The sequence below is a fragment of the Polypterus senegalus genome, chromosome 4 (assembly GCF_016835505.1).
Source record: "Polypterus senegalus isolate Bchr_013 chromosome 4, ASM1683550v1, whole genome shotgun sequence".
NCBI classification, from domain to species: Eukaryota; Metazoa; Chordata; class Cladistia; order Polypteriformes; family Polypteridae; genus Polypterus; species Polypterus senegalus.
In genome coordinates, this window is record NC_053157.1 from 251,896,020 (window position 1) to 251,910,610 (window position 14,591).

Here is a 14,591-nt window from a genome sequence, read left to right on the forward strand (position 1 = left end):
TGTTTGCACATCGAGAAACTGCAGCAGGACTCAATAGCAAAAGAATCAAAGCAGACATTGAGAAAAACCAAAGTGCTTAACGGAGTCATAATAAAAATCACCAGCAGTCACCGACTAGAAGATATGCCTTAAATCGCGATGTTAAAACTTCAAACAAACTAAAAATGGTATTTCTCTGAATTGATCATCAATCCTATGAGTACCACAGTGAACTTCTTGGAAGGTTAAACCCTCAACCTCATGCCATTGACTCAAAACTTACAATAATTTAAAGGAGAAACACAATAAATATCTACACTCAAAACGTTTAACGGAGAGAAAGCGAGATTTGTCACAAGCTGATAACTAGACGACGATCCGTCTCCAAAATCTAGACGCTGAGCCATTAACACGGTCAAAGTGAGAATAAGGATGAATTTATACTCACACATTGAAGCTGATTAACAGTTGGATCAGCAATCTTGGATTCTGTCTCACGTGTGATGAAGAGTGTGAAGCTGAGCGTCGGTGATGTGTCTCTTAATTCTAGGGAGGCAACAGTGCAACACATCCAGGCAACACAGTCAAGAAGGATAAAGCTACAAAATGGCAACAAGCCACACTTACAATTTAGCAATAAGAACAGTTTATTAATTATGAATTCATTAACAACACCACATGCTCATGTATTAATAATCTCTAATGTACAAGGCCTATAAGAACTCAAAGTAAAGAAGTAGAAAAAATAGTAAAACAAAATGCCAAGAATGTTCACACTGTAACAGTCCTGGCTCATCTTTGATTAGCTCTGCTGGTTATCAGATGAAACACAGAAAGCAAGCTGATGAAATGTCGGCTAACAGGAGCGCCGCAGAACAATCCCATCACTCAGGTGAGTCCTTCTGAATGAAGACAGTCCAGGGAGGGCAGCTGGCTTTGTTCACGTCTTACAAGTCTGTCCTTCTCCGAGTGCCATCCACTTTATGCTCCAGCCCCAAACTCCAAATGTGCCACGGGGTGCAGTGGGGTTGTCGATCTGGAAGTGTCACTCTATACAGGGCTGATGAATGGTGACACAAAAATCATCAAAAGTGATTGACCACAAATGCCACATTATATGTTTGTGTGATCTTTGTGATGACATTACAGTTTCAGAACATGCTAACTGATAAATAACAGACTTATTCAGTGCATGATCACAGGTTTGAAATCAAAAACACGAACTTTGAAGTCTGAATGCCACGGCTGTCCTCAGCAGTCCACTCAGGAGTTACTGACAGTTCTTTCCACCAATCAGCTTTCTTGTTTTGTTTTCAGTTGGTACCTGACTTTTCTGTGATGTCCTATGACTTTGTGTGCATCTCTGAATTATTTTTTTTCTGGAAGAGTATCCTTTACAACATTCAGAACAGGTGTACTGCTTCTCTCCAGTGTGGATCAATCAATCAATCAACATTTATTTATATAGCACATATTCATACAAAAAAATGTAGCTCAAAGTGCTTTTGTGGCATCTAAGCACGCTTAGAAATGATAATCATTTGCCACATTCTGGTCAGTAATAGGGTTTTTCCTCCAGAGAGAATTCTCATGTGGTCTTTAAGAGTTGTGCCATTTGAGAAAAGCTTGCCACAGCCAGAACATCTTTGTTTCTTACCAGAATGAATTATTTTATGTTTGTGAAGAGAAATGTTATATGAGAATCACATTTGATGCAGCTGTAAGGCTCCTCTCCAGTATGACTTCTCCTGTGATTACAAAGAGAACTGAGGCATGAGAATTGTTTGCCACTTTCCAATCAATGGTGAGGTTTCTCTCCAGTGTGATGTATGATGTGTCTCTTTAGGGTGCTTTGTTTTGAGAACTGCTTATCACATTCCGGGCAACAATAAGGTTTCTCTCCAGTATGAGTTCTGATGTGGCATTGAATTATGCTTAAATCTAAGAATCGTTTCTCACATTCAGAACAGCCATGACATTTTTCTTCAGTATGAATTTGGCATGTCTGTAAAGACTTTTCTGGCTCGTATAAAATTTGCCAAATTCAGAACATATGTATTGTATTTTCTCTTTAGTGCAAGTTTGTGTGTTTACTTGAACACAGCTAATGTTGAAAAACCTTTTTCCACATTGAGAACAGCAATATGGCTTCCCTTAAGTATCAATTTCTATGTGCCTTTGAAAACTGGGATTGTCAGAAAATTGCTTGGCACATTCTGGAAAACAATGAGGTTTTTCTCCTGTGTGGATTCTTCTGTGACTCTCAAGGTAGCTTATACATGAGAACGACTTACCACATTCTGGACAACAATGAGGTTTTTCTCCTGTGTGGCTTCTTTTGTGGCTCTGAAGTTGGCTTCTGCTTGAGAACGACTTACCACATTCTGGACAACAATGAGGTTTCTCTCCTGTGTGGATTCTTCTATGCCTCTGAAGATTGCTTCTCATTGAGAACAACTTACCACATTCTGGACAGCAATGAGGTTTTTCTCCTGTGTGGATTCTTCTGTGCCTCTCAAGGTAGCTTATACATGAGAACGACTTACCACATTCTGGACAACAATGAGGTTTTTCTCCTGTGTGGCTTCTTCTGTGGTTCTGAAGACGACTTCTCATTGAGAATCGTTTGCCACATTCTTTACAGCAATGAGGTTTCTGCACTCCAGAGTGAATTTCAATGTGTTTGTTAAGATTCTTGATCTTTGGGAAATGTTTGCCACATTCATGACAACAATATTTTATTTCTCCAGTGTGAATCTTCATATGTTTATTAAGATCACTTTTATGTATGAATTGTTTGCCACATTCCGACAGACATTTTTTTCCAGTGTGAATTTGGATTTCTTTCTCCACTTGCTGTCGATCAGTTGTGATGGCTTCTGTCTGTGTTACTCCATTAGCAGGGAGAAAACTGCACTGCAAAAAGGCTGCTGTCAGGTTCTCCGATCCTCTTGCCGATGTCTTCATACATTTGTCATTGTATTGAAGAGAGGGCTGACCAAATGAAGGTGGAGAGAAGCTGCCATTCTTCTGTAAATCTGAAATAACACAAACATTTTAAATATTTTACATACATTTGAGACACAATAGATTATTTAAGGGCCATTCTTAGAAAGTAATGCTGTAAGCTTCAAGTTAAATTCATATTAATATAAATTCCTTTCATAGTCACAGACAATACTATAGTCTTTTCCCTCCCTATAAGTTAGCATGAGATAGAACTTTCTTGCTATAACTGAAGAGAAAAGCCAAGTAAAATGACACCTTTTATTGGCTAACTAAAAAGATTACAATATGCAAGCTTTCGAGGCAACTCAGGCCCCTTCTTCAGGCAAGATGTAAATTCAAGTAGTGCAGCTGTTTAAAATCATTTGTGAGACGTGCGGTCAAGCTGAAGAGCTGAATAAAAAGTAATATCTAAGCTAAGCAAAGAAACCACAATTAACAAACAGAAAACAACATTTGCAGTAAATTCTAAGAAATGGGAAAATTTTGTGACACTACAGCAACATGGCTGAAAGGTACAAAGAGCCTTTTAGCACACTCATCTGACATACAGTTAGTTAATCAATTCAGAGAGATGCAATTTCGAGAACAAGATCGAACAGAAACTAGAGTCCTGCAAGCTTCTCAGTTAAAGCGCACTCTCGATAAGAAATGTGGCTTGTCTTCCCAGCTAAGAGCATCGGTAACATCACTCCCTACAACAGTTGTAATTGAACAATCGACACTCAATACCATCCTACAAAGGCTGAATGAACTTGAGTGTGACAGACAAGAACGATCTGTAACTAATACAAGGCCTGTTCTCAGACTTACAGACACATCGTAATTGAGGTGCTCATTCAAAATCAAGTCGAATTTCAGAAGGCAGTCACAGAAATGGCCCAAAAAAAAGGAAGCTCCAATTTCTGTTCCTCCTGCGCCACATGGTGAAGTACCACAGAGACAAGTCCCTTTATTCTCAGGCGACCCATTGGCTTACACAGACTTTATCAGAGCCTTTGGTCAAGCTGTAGGCGAAGTGCTAGAAGACCCTCAAGATAAACGAGATTACTTGATTCAATACACAAGAGGTCTTGCACAGGAAACGATTAGGTGTTGTGCACGATTGTCACAAAGTCAAGGCTATGAAAAGGCCAGAAAGCAACTTGAGAGTTACTATAGCAACCAAATATTGATAGTTGATGGATACATAGATAAAGCATTGAAGTGGCCTCAAATAAAACAAAATGACGAAGGCCTTGAGAGACTATGCAGCCTTTCTTGATAACTGTATGGACGCAAGGAACCAGGATGAATTCAACAGCAGTTGACATATCTGTACTATCATCACAAAGCTCCCACACTCCTTACAAGATAAGCGTCGAAATACAGCTTGAAGGAGGAGTAGACAAAGAGGAAGATATTTACGGTCCAACTATCTTTATACATTGACAGGCTAGGATGTTAATACTTCCTGTGTATGGAAAGGACCCAAAAAGTAGCACAGAGAAAAAAATAAGAATGGAGCGACAACGCTAAGATTCCTGTGAAGAGCAGTCAGAAAGCAGGAAGTGTCTTCACTACAAGTATTACTGACGCTACTGGAAAGAAGACTCGAGAAACCTCAGTCAAAAAGTCTGTTTGTTTAAAAAGCCTTGTGTATTTTGTAGTGATCAGCGTATCCTTTCTGAGTGTAGTAAAATCAAAGATCTGCTGCATAAAGAAAGAATTGACTTTTTAAGATCTAATGGTTTATGTTTTCACCGTCTCAAACAGAATTGCAAAGAAAGGATGAAATGTCAGACATGTTCTTTGTAGCACCCAGATATCTTTCACATCAAAGAAGAGGTTGGAGTGACATCTTCAGCTACAGCCAGTGTGGAAACATCTACTGAAGGGGAAGCCGAGACTGGAACTTGTGCCTTTACTGGGGCTGGTGAGGAGTGTACACTGTAGAGTATGTGGTTCCTGTTAAGGTAAAATCTAAGAAGAGCAAGAGGTATGTAGAAACATACACCTTTATAATCCCGGTAGTACAGTAACAATTTGTACTCAAAGGCTCCAGGGACAGTTACACCTTCAGGGGAGAATTACACAAGTATTCCACCAAACTCTGAGTAACTATGATGATGATCCAAAAATGATAACCAAATGCTCTGTCTTATCAGATTCACAAGTCTGAGGTCTCAATGACTTAATGAATAATTATTAAAAGATTCTGACCTAACACTCTCATTGGCGTCCTTACAAGATTTAGAAAGGCGCCAGCAGCTCTGATGGCAAACATTAAGCTAATGTTCTAACAAGTTAAAGTCCCAGATAAAGACACTGATTTCTTGCGCTTTTTATGGTGGTCTGAATGCAACCTAAGGAAAGACCTACTTCTTCATCCAGATGTGCTTCTTATGCTTAAGCCGAAGATGCCAGAGATACATTTCCAGAGGAAGTTGTTAACTCCGTACTCAATACCTTCCATATAGATGACTGCTTAAAGTCGATGGCAACAGAAGAGCAAGCAATAAAGCTGGCAAAGGACCTCCAAGCGTTATGCCATAAAGGTGGATTTCATTTGACCAAGTGGGTGAGTAACAAGAGAGCAGTTGTATTGTCTATTCCTGAAGAAAACAGAGCTCTTGAACACAAAGACTTAGACTTGAGCCACAGTCTCCTTCTCTGGGTGTCCAGAGGTGCACAGAAACAGAGAGTTTCAAATTTGAGATTAAGTTACAAAACAAGCCCGCAACAAGGCGAGGTATTCTGTCTTTTATTAGCTCAGTTTACGATCCCCTTGGTTTTCTAGCACCCGCCATACTGCCAGCAAAGCTTATTCTAAGAGACTTGAGCAAAGAGAAATTTGGGAGGGATGAAGAATTCGCAGTCAAACACATTCAGAAATGGAAAAAATGAATGGATGACTTACAGTTACTAGCTGACTACAATGTGAATGGATGCGTTAAACCTGAACAATTTGGAACCATAAAGTCAGTGCAAACCATTTTGCAGATGCTAGTGAAGATGGATATGGCACTGTCACTTACCTTGTCTTAACCAATAAAGAAGGCAAAAAGTATTGTTCATTCCTGATGGGAAAGTCAAGAGTTGCACCATTGAAACAAGTCAGGATTTCAAGATTCAAGCTGACAGCAGCCGTTGTTGCTGTCAAAATGGACAAAATGCTAAAAGGTGACCTTCAAATGCCCTTACAAGAATCTACATTTTGGACTGACAGCAGCACAGTGCTGAAATACATTTCAAAGGAAAGCACTTGATTCAAGACCTTTGTTGCCAACAGAATCTCCGTGATCAGAGATCATTCACATCCTTCACAGTGGAGGTACGTCACATCTGCCCTTAATCCGGCTGATCAAGCATCCAGAGGGCTAAGCACAGATAGCTTTCTCAAAAGCACCTCATGATCACAAGGTCCAAGCTTCTTAATGAAACTCGAACAAGAGTGGCCAAACAGACCAGATCAACTGAATGATTCACTGTTTGATGATGAGCTGGAAATTAAAACTTGTGCAGCCAACATGACAAGAGTAGAGGAGGCGACTGAGCCCATCAACAAACTAGTCACCTACTTTTCAGATTGGCATCACTGAAGCAGTGGCTTGGCTCCTCAAGTGTAAAGACATACTGCTATACTTAAGAAAAGAAAGAAAAACATTTCAAACAGAAGTCAGTCAATCTAAAAGTAATTCAGAAGAACATCAAACACTCATCACAGAACACTTAGAAAGATATAAACGGACTTTAAAAACAAGCCTGATTTCTACAGAGGACTTGGCTAAAGCTGAAACAGAACTTATACGCCTCAGTCAACTGCAAGAATTTCCAGATGAATTAAAGGCTTTAAAGAAAAAGATTTGTGTAAACAAGAACAGTCAAATCTTCAAACATGACCCGATCATACAAGATGGAGTATCAAGAGTTGGAGGAAGACTCAACAAAGCTGCAATGCCTGAAGAAGCTGAACATCCTGCAATTCTTCACAAACATTCACATATCACTTCTCTCAAATTGCAGCACATTCACAAAGAAATCGGACATTGTGGGCACAACTATACACTCTCACAGTTACGCCAGAAATACTGGATACCTCAAGCAAACTCCACAGTTACCACAGAAATCATTTCAAAGTCCACAACATGCAGAAAATACATTGAGAAAGCAGGTAGGCAAAAAATAGCAGATTTGCCTGAAGATCGCTTGGTACCTGACCAACCACCAATTACCAATGTCGGAGTTGGTTATTTTGGTCCCTTTCACGTCAAAAGAGGACAAAGTCTGGTCAAGAGGTACGGAGTAATCTTCACTTGTCTAATAACCAGAGCTGCCCACATAGAGACTGCACTCAGCTCAGACTCTGATTCTTGTATCCAGGCCATTCGCAGATTCATGTGCAGAGGAGGACAAGTTAAAATCATTCGCTCAGATAATGGAATAAACTTTGTTGGAGCAGAAAGAGAGCAACGAGAAGCTAGTAAAAATTTTGACCAAGAAAAAAAATCAGCAATGCTATGATGAAGAAAGAAATCAAATGGATTTTCAATCCACCATCAGCCTCTCACCAAGTTGGAGTGTGGGAGAAACAAATCAGAAGCATAAGAAAGATTCTAAACTCAACACTAAACCAAATAGTGATGTGTCAAGTGGAATCAATTATCAGTAACAGACCCCTCACTAAGACATCAGATGATACAAACGACTTGGAGCCACTCACACCCAATCCCTTACTGAAGACACAACCTGACATGCCTCCTGGGCTCTTCTCTACAAACTACCAGAACACTCGAAGATGCTGGAAGCAAATTCAGCACATGGCTCATTTGTTTTGGAAAAGATGGTCTAAAGATGATCTGCCAATACTTCAAGAACATCAAAAACAGCTAACAGCAAGAAAAAATTTTTAACTAGGGGACATTGTTTTAATTGTAGATGATGTTGCACCCCACAATTCCAGGGTAATGGGCCGAGTCATCAAGACAATGGCAGATACCAAAGGTGCAGTCGGAAGAGTTTGTAGGGCCCTATGATTTCTGTGATGCAGAAAACACGGACGGAATCAGATACTATTTTGTAGTTTGTTGCTTTTCAAGCGAACGCAATTCTTTGTAGGAATTCAGTTGCGCCTCTATCTGTTTGTGTGCGTCTTTCTTGTATGTTTTCTCGTTAAAGACACACAAATTAGCTAGCTCCACGAGACAGAAATGTCAAAGCCAGCAGTATCAGATATCAGAACTACGTCCATAAAACTAAGAAACAAAAGTTTAACTGCAAGATTGAGGACACAGCAATATCCTGGCGACTTTTCTGCACATTTTGCCAGCACGCCATGGACTGGACACGAAAAGATACTTGTAATGGCCGCGTCAAATCTAAAACCCATCTCAAGAACAAGGCGAAATTAAGATCAATAGGTGTTCACCTTCAGGAAACAACAGAGGAAATAACAAAATCGTTAGATGCAAGACACCAGTTTGTGGAAGACTTTGGGGCCTTTTGTGCGAAGTCAGACGTATTGCTCGAAAATAAGACGAAGATGCGTCTTCTTTATTTAACTTCATAAACAGGGAGCTGCACTGCCAGAAACAGAGAGCAGTCTTCGTCAAACTCATTGGCCCGTGTCTTTGAACAACATATGGAGGCCATTCTTTGAAAGATTCATGGCAAGAAAATTTATGTTGTAGTTGATGCCAGCACAGATAGCCGAGAGCACCGCGTTTTCAACACAGTGATAGGCGAGTAAACATTCGGCTGTATGGTGATTATTTTATGGAGGCAGTTCTAATTGTACATGAAATTATATTTAACCGGTATTAACAGTCTTTCCCGTAGTAAACTGTTATTAGTGAACATCACTGGTTGTTAACGGGTTCCCTTTTATAAATTAACAACAATGTTTCTGATTTAATAAACGTTTCACCTGGTGATGAAGAGGCAAGCGAGCTCCACATTTGACTCTTCCATTAAAAACTCGGCCCTACAAATCTGAGCAGAAGAGCAGGCGTCTCCTCAGATGCAACGAGCCCTTAAGAGCGGGTCTCTCTTTCTTTATTCAGTTTAATTCCCGGATTTAGCGTCTTCCAGCTTAGTTTGCTTTTGCTTTGTAATTAATTATTTTAAGATATGCAGTACATGAAGCTACAGACGTAATGATGCAAATTTTCAATCTGCGAATCAGTAGAGTACCTCGCTGAACATTTTCACCTCTACAAAGAGTTCTTTCTGGTCGAGAACACATCAGCTCAGGCTGTAACAAATATCCCAGACTGTAAAAGTGAAGCGAACCTTCATCTCAGGAGGATGTGTCAAACTAAATGACTCTTACAGTTGTGGAGGGCACTTGCTGTCCTAGTGAAGTCTCAGCACACAACATCATGGAGGATCTGGGCTCCTACCTGATGAATGGAACTGCAAAATAAGGTTCAGCTGAGCTAGTGTGCTGTTTCATAAAATGGAATGTAAAGTGCCATCTCATTATCAGTTGTTTTGTTGTAGCTGTAGGGTGGCACGGTGGTGCAGTGGGTAGCACTGCTGCTTCGCAGTTAGGAGACATGGGTTCGCATCCCCTGTCCTCCCTATATAAAGCTTGTATGTCCTCCCAGTGTCTGCGTGGGTTTCCTCCCACAGTCCAAAGACAGGCAGGTTAGGTGCATTGGCGATCCTAAATTGTCCCTAGTGTGTGTTTGGTGTGTGGCTGTGTATGTGTGTGTGTGTGTGTGTGTGTGTAGATGTGTGTGCGCACCCTGTGGTGGGCTGGCGCCCTGCCCGGTGTTTGCTTCCTGCCTTGTGCCCTGTATTGGCTCCAGCAGACCCCCCGTGACCCTGTAGTTGGGATATAGCTGGTTGGATAATGGATGGATGGAGGTTGCAGTTGTTGCTACTTACCATATTTAAAATAAATAAATAATAATAAAAAGCCTAAACATCCAAATCAAGGAAAAATTAAATGGTAAAAACCAAAAATAAGAAAAAACAAAACGGAATTTGTGAAAAAATAAAACTGACTCCATAGGGCCCTAAGTTTGTGTGCAGACCAAATCCAAGAAACAGCCAATGTTTGAAATGAGAACTGTTTAAATGTTTGTCTGCAGTGTTACTGCTAGTGATTTGAAAACCACAGTTAATGTAGAAGTAAAATTAGACGTCTCATATTGAGGTATGGTATAGTAACGGTCTGTGCTCCTACGTAGCCAATTAGGGACGGAAATGTAAGAGCCAAACTTGGGAAGTAATGCGTTAAGTTAAATTCATATTAGTGTCTGCTTAGTCACAGCCATAGACAATGCGATGGTCTTTACTGCCTGTAAGTTCATAACAGATTGAACTTTCTAACTATAACTGAGACTCAGTGTGATAATTGAGTCAGTTGATGTTTAAACAGGTCCGAGTGCACAGGGACTTCAAAGACAACATAGAAATGGGACAGGCAGGCAGTTATCTGACCGTTCTGAAATGGACCAGAAACGTTTAGAAGTGATTATGTAAAGATAAGAAATGAAACAAGATTTATAACACAACTTTTCTTAACAAGAACTTTTCTTTTTTGTTTTTTTGCAATATTGATTTTCTCTTTAATGTGTCAACTGTTTTACTTAGAAGTTTTCCTAAAGCTTTTACAAATGAAGATATTTGGTCTGCAGAATCATTTCGACACGTGAGGCTTTTGCTGAATCCCATGGTGAATATTAGAGCTGCTGAACTTTGGAAATTTTGGGGAAAACGCAGCTACAGGTTACATTTCACTTGTTCTTCCAACTGGAGCCCAGACAGGTCACGTGACTTGTTCGTGGTCACATGGTGTCAATGACTGAATTTGAACCAGCAACTTCAGGGATTGATGTCCAAGTTCCTAACCACTACCCACCTTTAAAAATAAATGACACAGTACAAGTAAAGTGGTGGCACACTGGCTGGAGTTCCTTCCACACACTGAAGTGCCATTTATGGTCTGGCTACTCCACGTGTGGTCTTTACATGTTCTGCTGCTGTCTGTTCAATTTCTCCACCTTTCTCTCCTATGCTAAAGAGAGGCCTGATCTGATCAATCGATCATAAATCAAATTTTGACTCCAAATGATTTGACCGATAATCAGCAAATTAGCTGATCTTAACATCTGATCTTGAATGATAAAGAGAATGGAAGACAAAGTTCCAACATTACCAAAATAGAGAAAAACGCCCTCGCCAGTCTAACAGTTTTATTGTCTTCCTACAAGAGATAACAAATTTGTGGTTTGTAATAAATGTGCAAAAAGAAGTCAGTGATGGAGGATTCTCTGCTAACACTTTCAACAATACAAATCTTATTCATCATCTGAGAAGTCAACACAAAAGGGACTGGTGTGAAGAGCGAGCTGTTCAAAGGCTGAGGTGACCATCAAGCTTAGTCTAGCTCAGTCGCCTACTCTCACTCGACCTCCAATAATGGCAGCACTTAGAAAACTCAACCTTATAATACTGACAGGAAGAACGCCAAAGACTTACTGTGACAGCAAAAACAGTGGAATTCGTAAGCCTGGACAACCAGCCACGTTCAGTTCTGGAAGATGTCACCTTGTAGATCATTTAGATCCACGATTCCATCTGCCAGTGAGTGTTTGTTGACTCATTTATTTGTTTAATTAATTAACCAGCCATTAACTATTTTGACTAAAATCCCTTTTATTAGCCTTTCAGTGAATGTGTAGGTAGATGGGAGGAAAGGGATACAGAGTTTTACTGAGCTGGTACATAAATATAAATCGTTATCAAGTGGACGTCGATTAGTTAGAAATTGTAATCTGCCCTCTTATTGGCTTGTTGGGTAGAATGGTGCGAGCCTAGTTTTTAGACCTAATAAAATAAAACTATGCATAATAAGCTTTGAATGTGAATAGTCCCTATACAATTATGAATTCTGTAACAGATATTATTTTCATAATGATTTTTTCCCCAATTTAAACAATGGTACAAGGACACATACTACCCAGATGACAGCAAATCTCAAACACATAAACTGCTTAGTGTCGGTGTCTTGACCACACAGACGCACTCAGAGCGACAAACGACAGTCGAGAGATCCAAAGAAACTCCACACCAACAGAACTGCAGAATGCATGAAGAAATTGTCAATAAAGATAAAAACGATATTTGAGCCAGCAGCATCAGAGGTGAATCTTTATCTCTGTGAACCTCATACCACAAGAGATGCTGGGTCACTGGCTTTCTGGAGGACCAATAAAAGTCGTCGTCCTACCTGTGCCCTCCTTATACGAGTGGGGACAGCGAGGGTCTGTTCAGTACAGCAGCACACGTCGTGGATGACAGGAGGACCAGACTGTCATCAGAACAAGCAGAGATGCTTATATTCTTAGATAAGAACCTGAAGTGTTCAACAAGACTGTCTCGTTTTCTTCTTGTCGTAGTCGACGGCTATAAATATCTAATTGAACGTTTACTTGATTAGAAATGTGGAGTATGATTAAGACATGCATTTAGTATTGCTCAGCTTGTTTTTGTTCCATTATGTGTGCATTATGGGTAAATGTTCTTTGTGTACACTGTATGCAGTAGCACTTTATTATGGAATGTGAAGTTTATGTATGGCTAAAATTACATTTATTATTCTAAAGAAAAAAAAAGTATTATTATTATTGACATCAGCAGATCCAAATGGAATAGAATGGGTGATCAGTATCAGCTCTAAAGACTCAGATCAGAGCCTTCCTACCCAATAATGTGTCTGAATTTGTGTTTTCTCTTCTTCATTGTAAAGTATGTGATGATATTTACATCCACTAGAACCTCATCTGGACTAAAATTAAACATACAAATATATCCACCTGTGTCAGGGGGTCACAGTGTTTAGCACAGCTGCTTTATTGTTCAGGTGTCCTGGGGTCAAATCCTGCCCACAGTTGTTCTACACAGTGACTCTGAATGACATTTCTGGTTATTCTGGTTCTTCCCCTCATCCTCAAAAACATGCAGGTGAAGTGGAGTGGCGACTCCAAATTGAACCAATGTGACTGTGGGAGACAGAAGGGCCAAAGATCATCTCCAAGTGAAGATTTCACACCACTGCCAACTTGTCCAGGCCATGTTGCCCCAGCAAGTTCAGGCTGAGAGCAGAACACAAGATGCTGAAAGAAGACCCCGAGACCCCCCTGAATGTCATCATGGCTCGTTCAGGTAGCTCTGTTAACATCAAAGTGCACGAGATTACGATTAGAAAGATGAGGCACATATTAGGTGAGCACTGGCCTAAGCAAATTCACTCTTATTTAGTGCACAGGGGGAGTATTTGATTCTTATTATTTATTTCTTTTTGTGGACATTTCAGTCTTAACTGCTGCACAATTTAAGAAATATACAAGTCTTTAACAAAATATGACTTTTGATATTTTAATTAAACATAATGCACTGTTGGACTAACATACATCACAGCTTCAGTCAAAGCTTCATGATGTTCAAGTCATGCACTCAACTCTTTAGATTATAAATGCTCTCTTTCTTTTATATTAAATCACATTACTCACTTATTCCAGCACTCCCAGATGACTCTGCTCCTTCACTCCCATTTCGCTTGGTGATTTTCTCTTCAGACTCTGATTTCAGCTCTGCAGAATTCTCCTGTGTAGCCAGTCGTCCCGTATTAGTGGACCAGGGCTGTAAACTGGATGGAGATTCTTCACAGGCATCAGGCTTCAAAATATCCTCAGTTTCATACTTTTGAAGTTCATGACCAACGGAGAAATCATTCAAATCCTCAGCTTTAATGGTAACAGTCACCCAATTGCACTCCTCCTCCTCTTTAAAATCTGAAATTCTTTCTTCGTGATCCTCCAGCTTCACACACACATCCTCTGGTGTGAGCCGCTCACAGTCCTCTTCTTTAATGTCCACCGTTCTTTCACTCACACCATCTTCTTTGGCAGAGGCCATGCTCTGTGGGAAACTCTTCTCTCTCTTTAAGTGTTTGCCCTTCTCTTCTCAGATTCACTTCTCACATGGACAGCCCTGAGCTGGAGGCCATTAGACACCTCAGTGTATGGCCATGTGAAATGGGAAAGCCCTGTGAAAATAAAAGTGTAGAATTAACATCATAAAGTCAGTAAAAATAATGACCACACTTCAGGGTCACAGTGCCCTCCATGAGGTTTGATTCATAGACACATTTATCTCGATTTCCTCCTTTATCGCACAGTTTAAAAAAACAAATCAGACAATTCAGATGTGGTCAAAGTGCACTGCAGACCTTCATTAAAGGAGATTTGCATACATTTCAGTGCCACCATGTAGATATGACAACACTTTATCTCCTCAGCACCATTATGTTTGGACACAGCAATGACAGGTCTATTAAAGTCGTTATAATTAGGGCTTTGTTGGATATCCTCGATGGACTTGAACTGCGCATCAGGAGCTTCATTCTGTTAAATTGTTATATTCTATACCTTATACATGTGAACTCCTATTTGTGGAACATTCGGGGTTTGAGGAGAGTGGGTTTCTAGGAGGTTCAGGAGTGCGAAGAGAGAAGCAGTCCCGAGTTAACGCGCCTGCGCCAAATCAGATGTAGCATTCCATATCACGGGATACAGACCGGAAAATAAAGTAACGTAGCAGTAACAAAAAAAGTG

The 14,591-nt window shown here is 40.2% G+C and overlaps 1 protein-coding gene across 1 annotated transcript; it reads right to left on the reverse strand.

Annotated features, from left to right (window-relative positions):
* Positions 1-602: 602 nt before the first annotated feature.
* Positions 603-13,955, reverse strand: LOC120528473 (zinc finger protein 391-like). Its single transcript, XM_039752642.1, has 2 exons — positions 13,488-13,955; positions 603-3,017 (listed from the first exon to the last, which is right to left on the reverse strand). Exons 1-2 carry the CDS (start codon positions 13,891-13,893, stop codon positions 2,134-2,136), a joined length of 1,290 nt encoding a protein of 429 aa, XP_039608576.1. The 5' UTR covers positions 13,894-13,955; the 3' UTR covers positions 603-2,133.
* Between the last annotated feature and the right edge of the window lie 636 nt (positions 13,956-14,591).

What these genes read in the sequence shown, in the direction of transcription:
- LOC120528473 (XM_039752642.1), bottom strand. Translation starts at nt 13,893, where the DNA reads ATGGCCTCTGCCAAAGAAGATGGTGTGAGTGAAAGAACGGTGGACATT. An exon ending in ATCTGGGAGTGCTGGAATAA is followed by an intron (nt 3,018 to 13,487) that starts GTGAGTAATGTG and finishes GTGTTATTTCAG; the next exon opens with ATTTACAGAAGAATGGCAGC.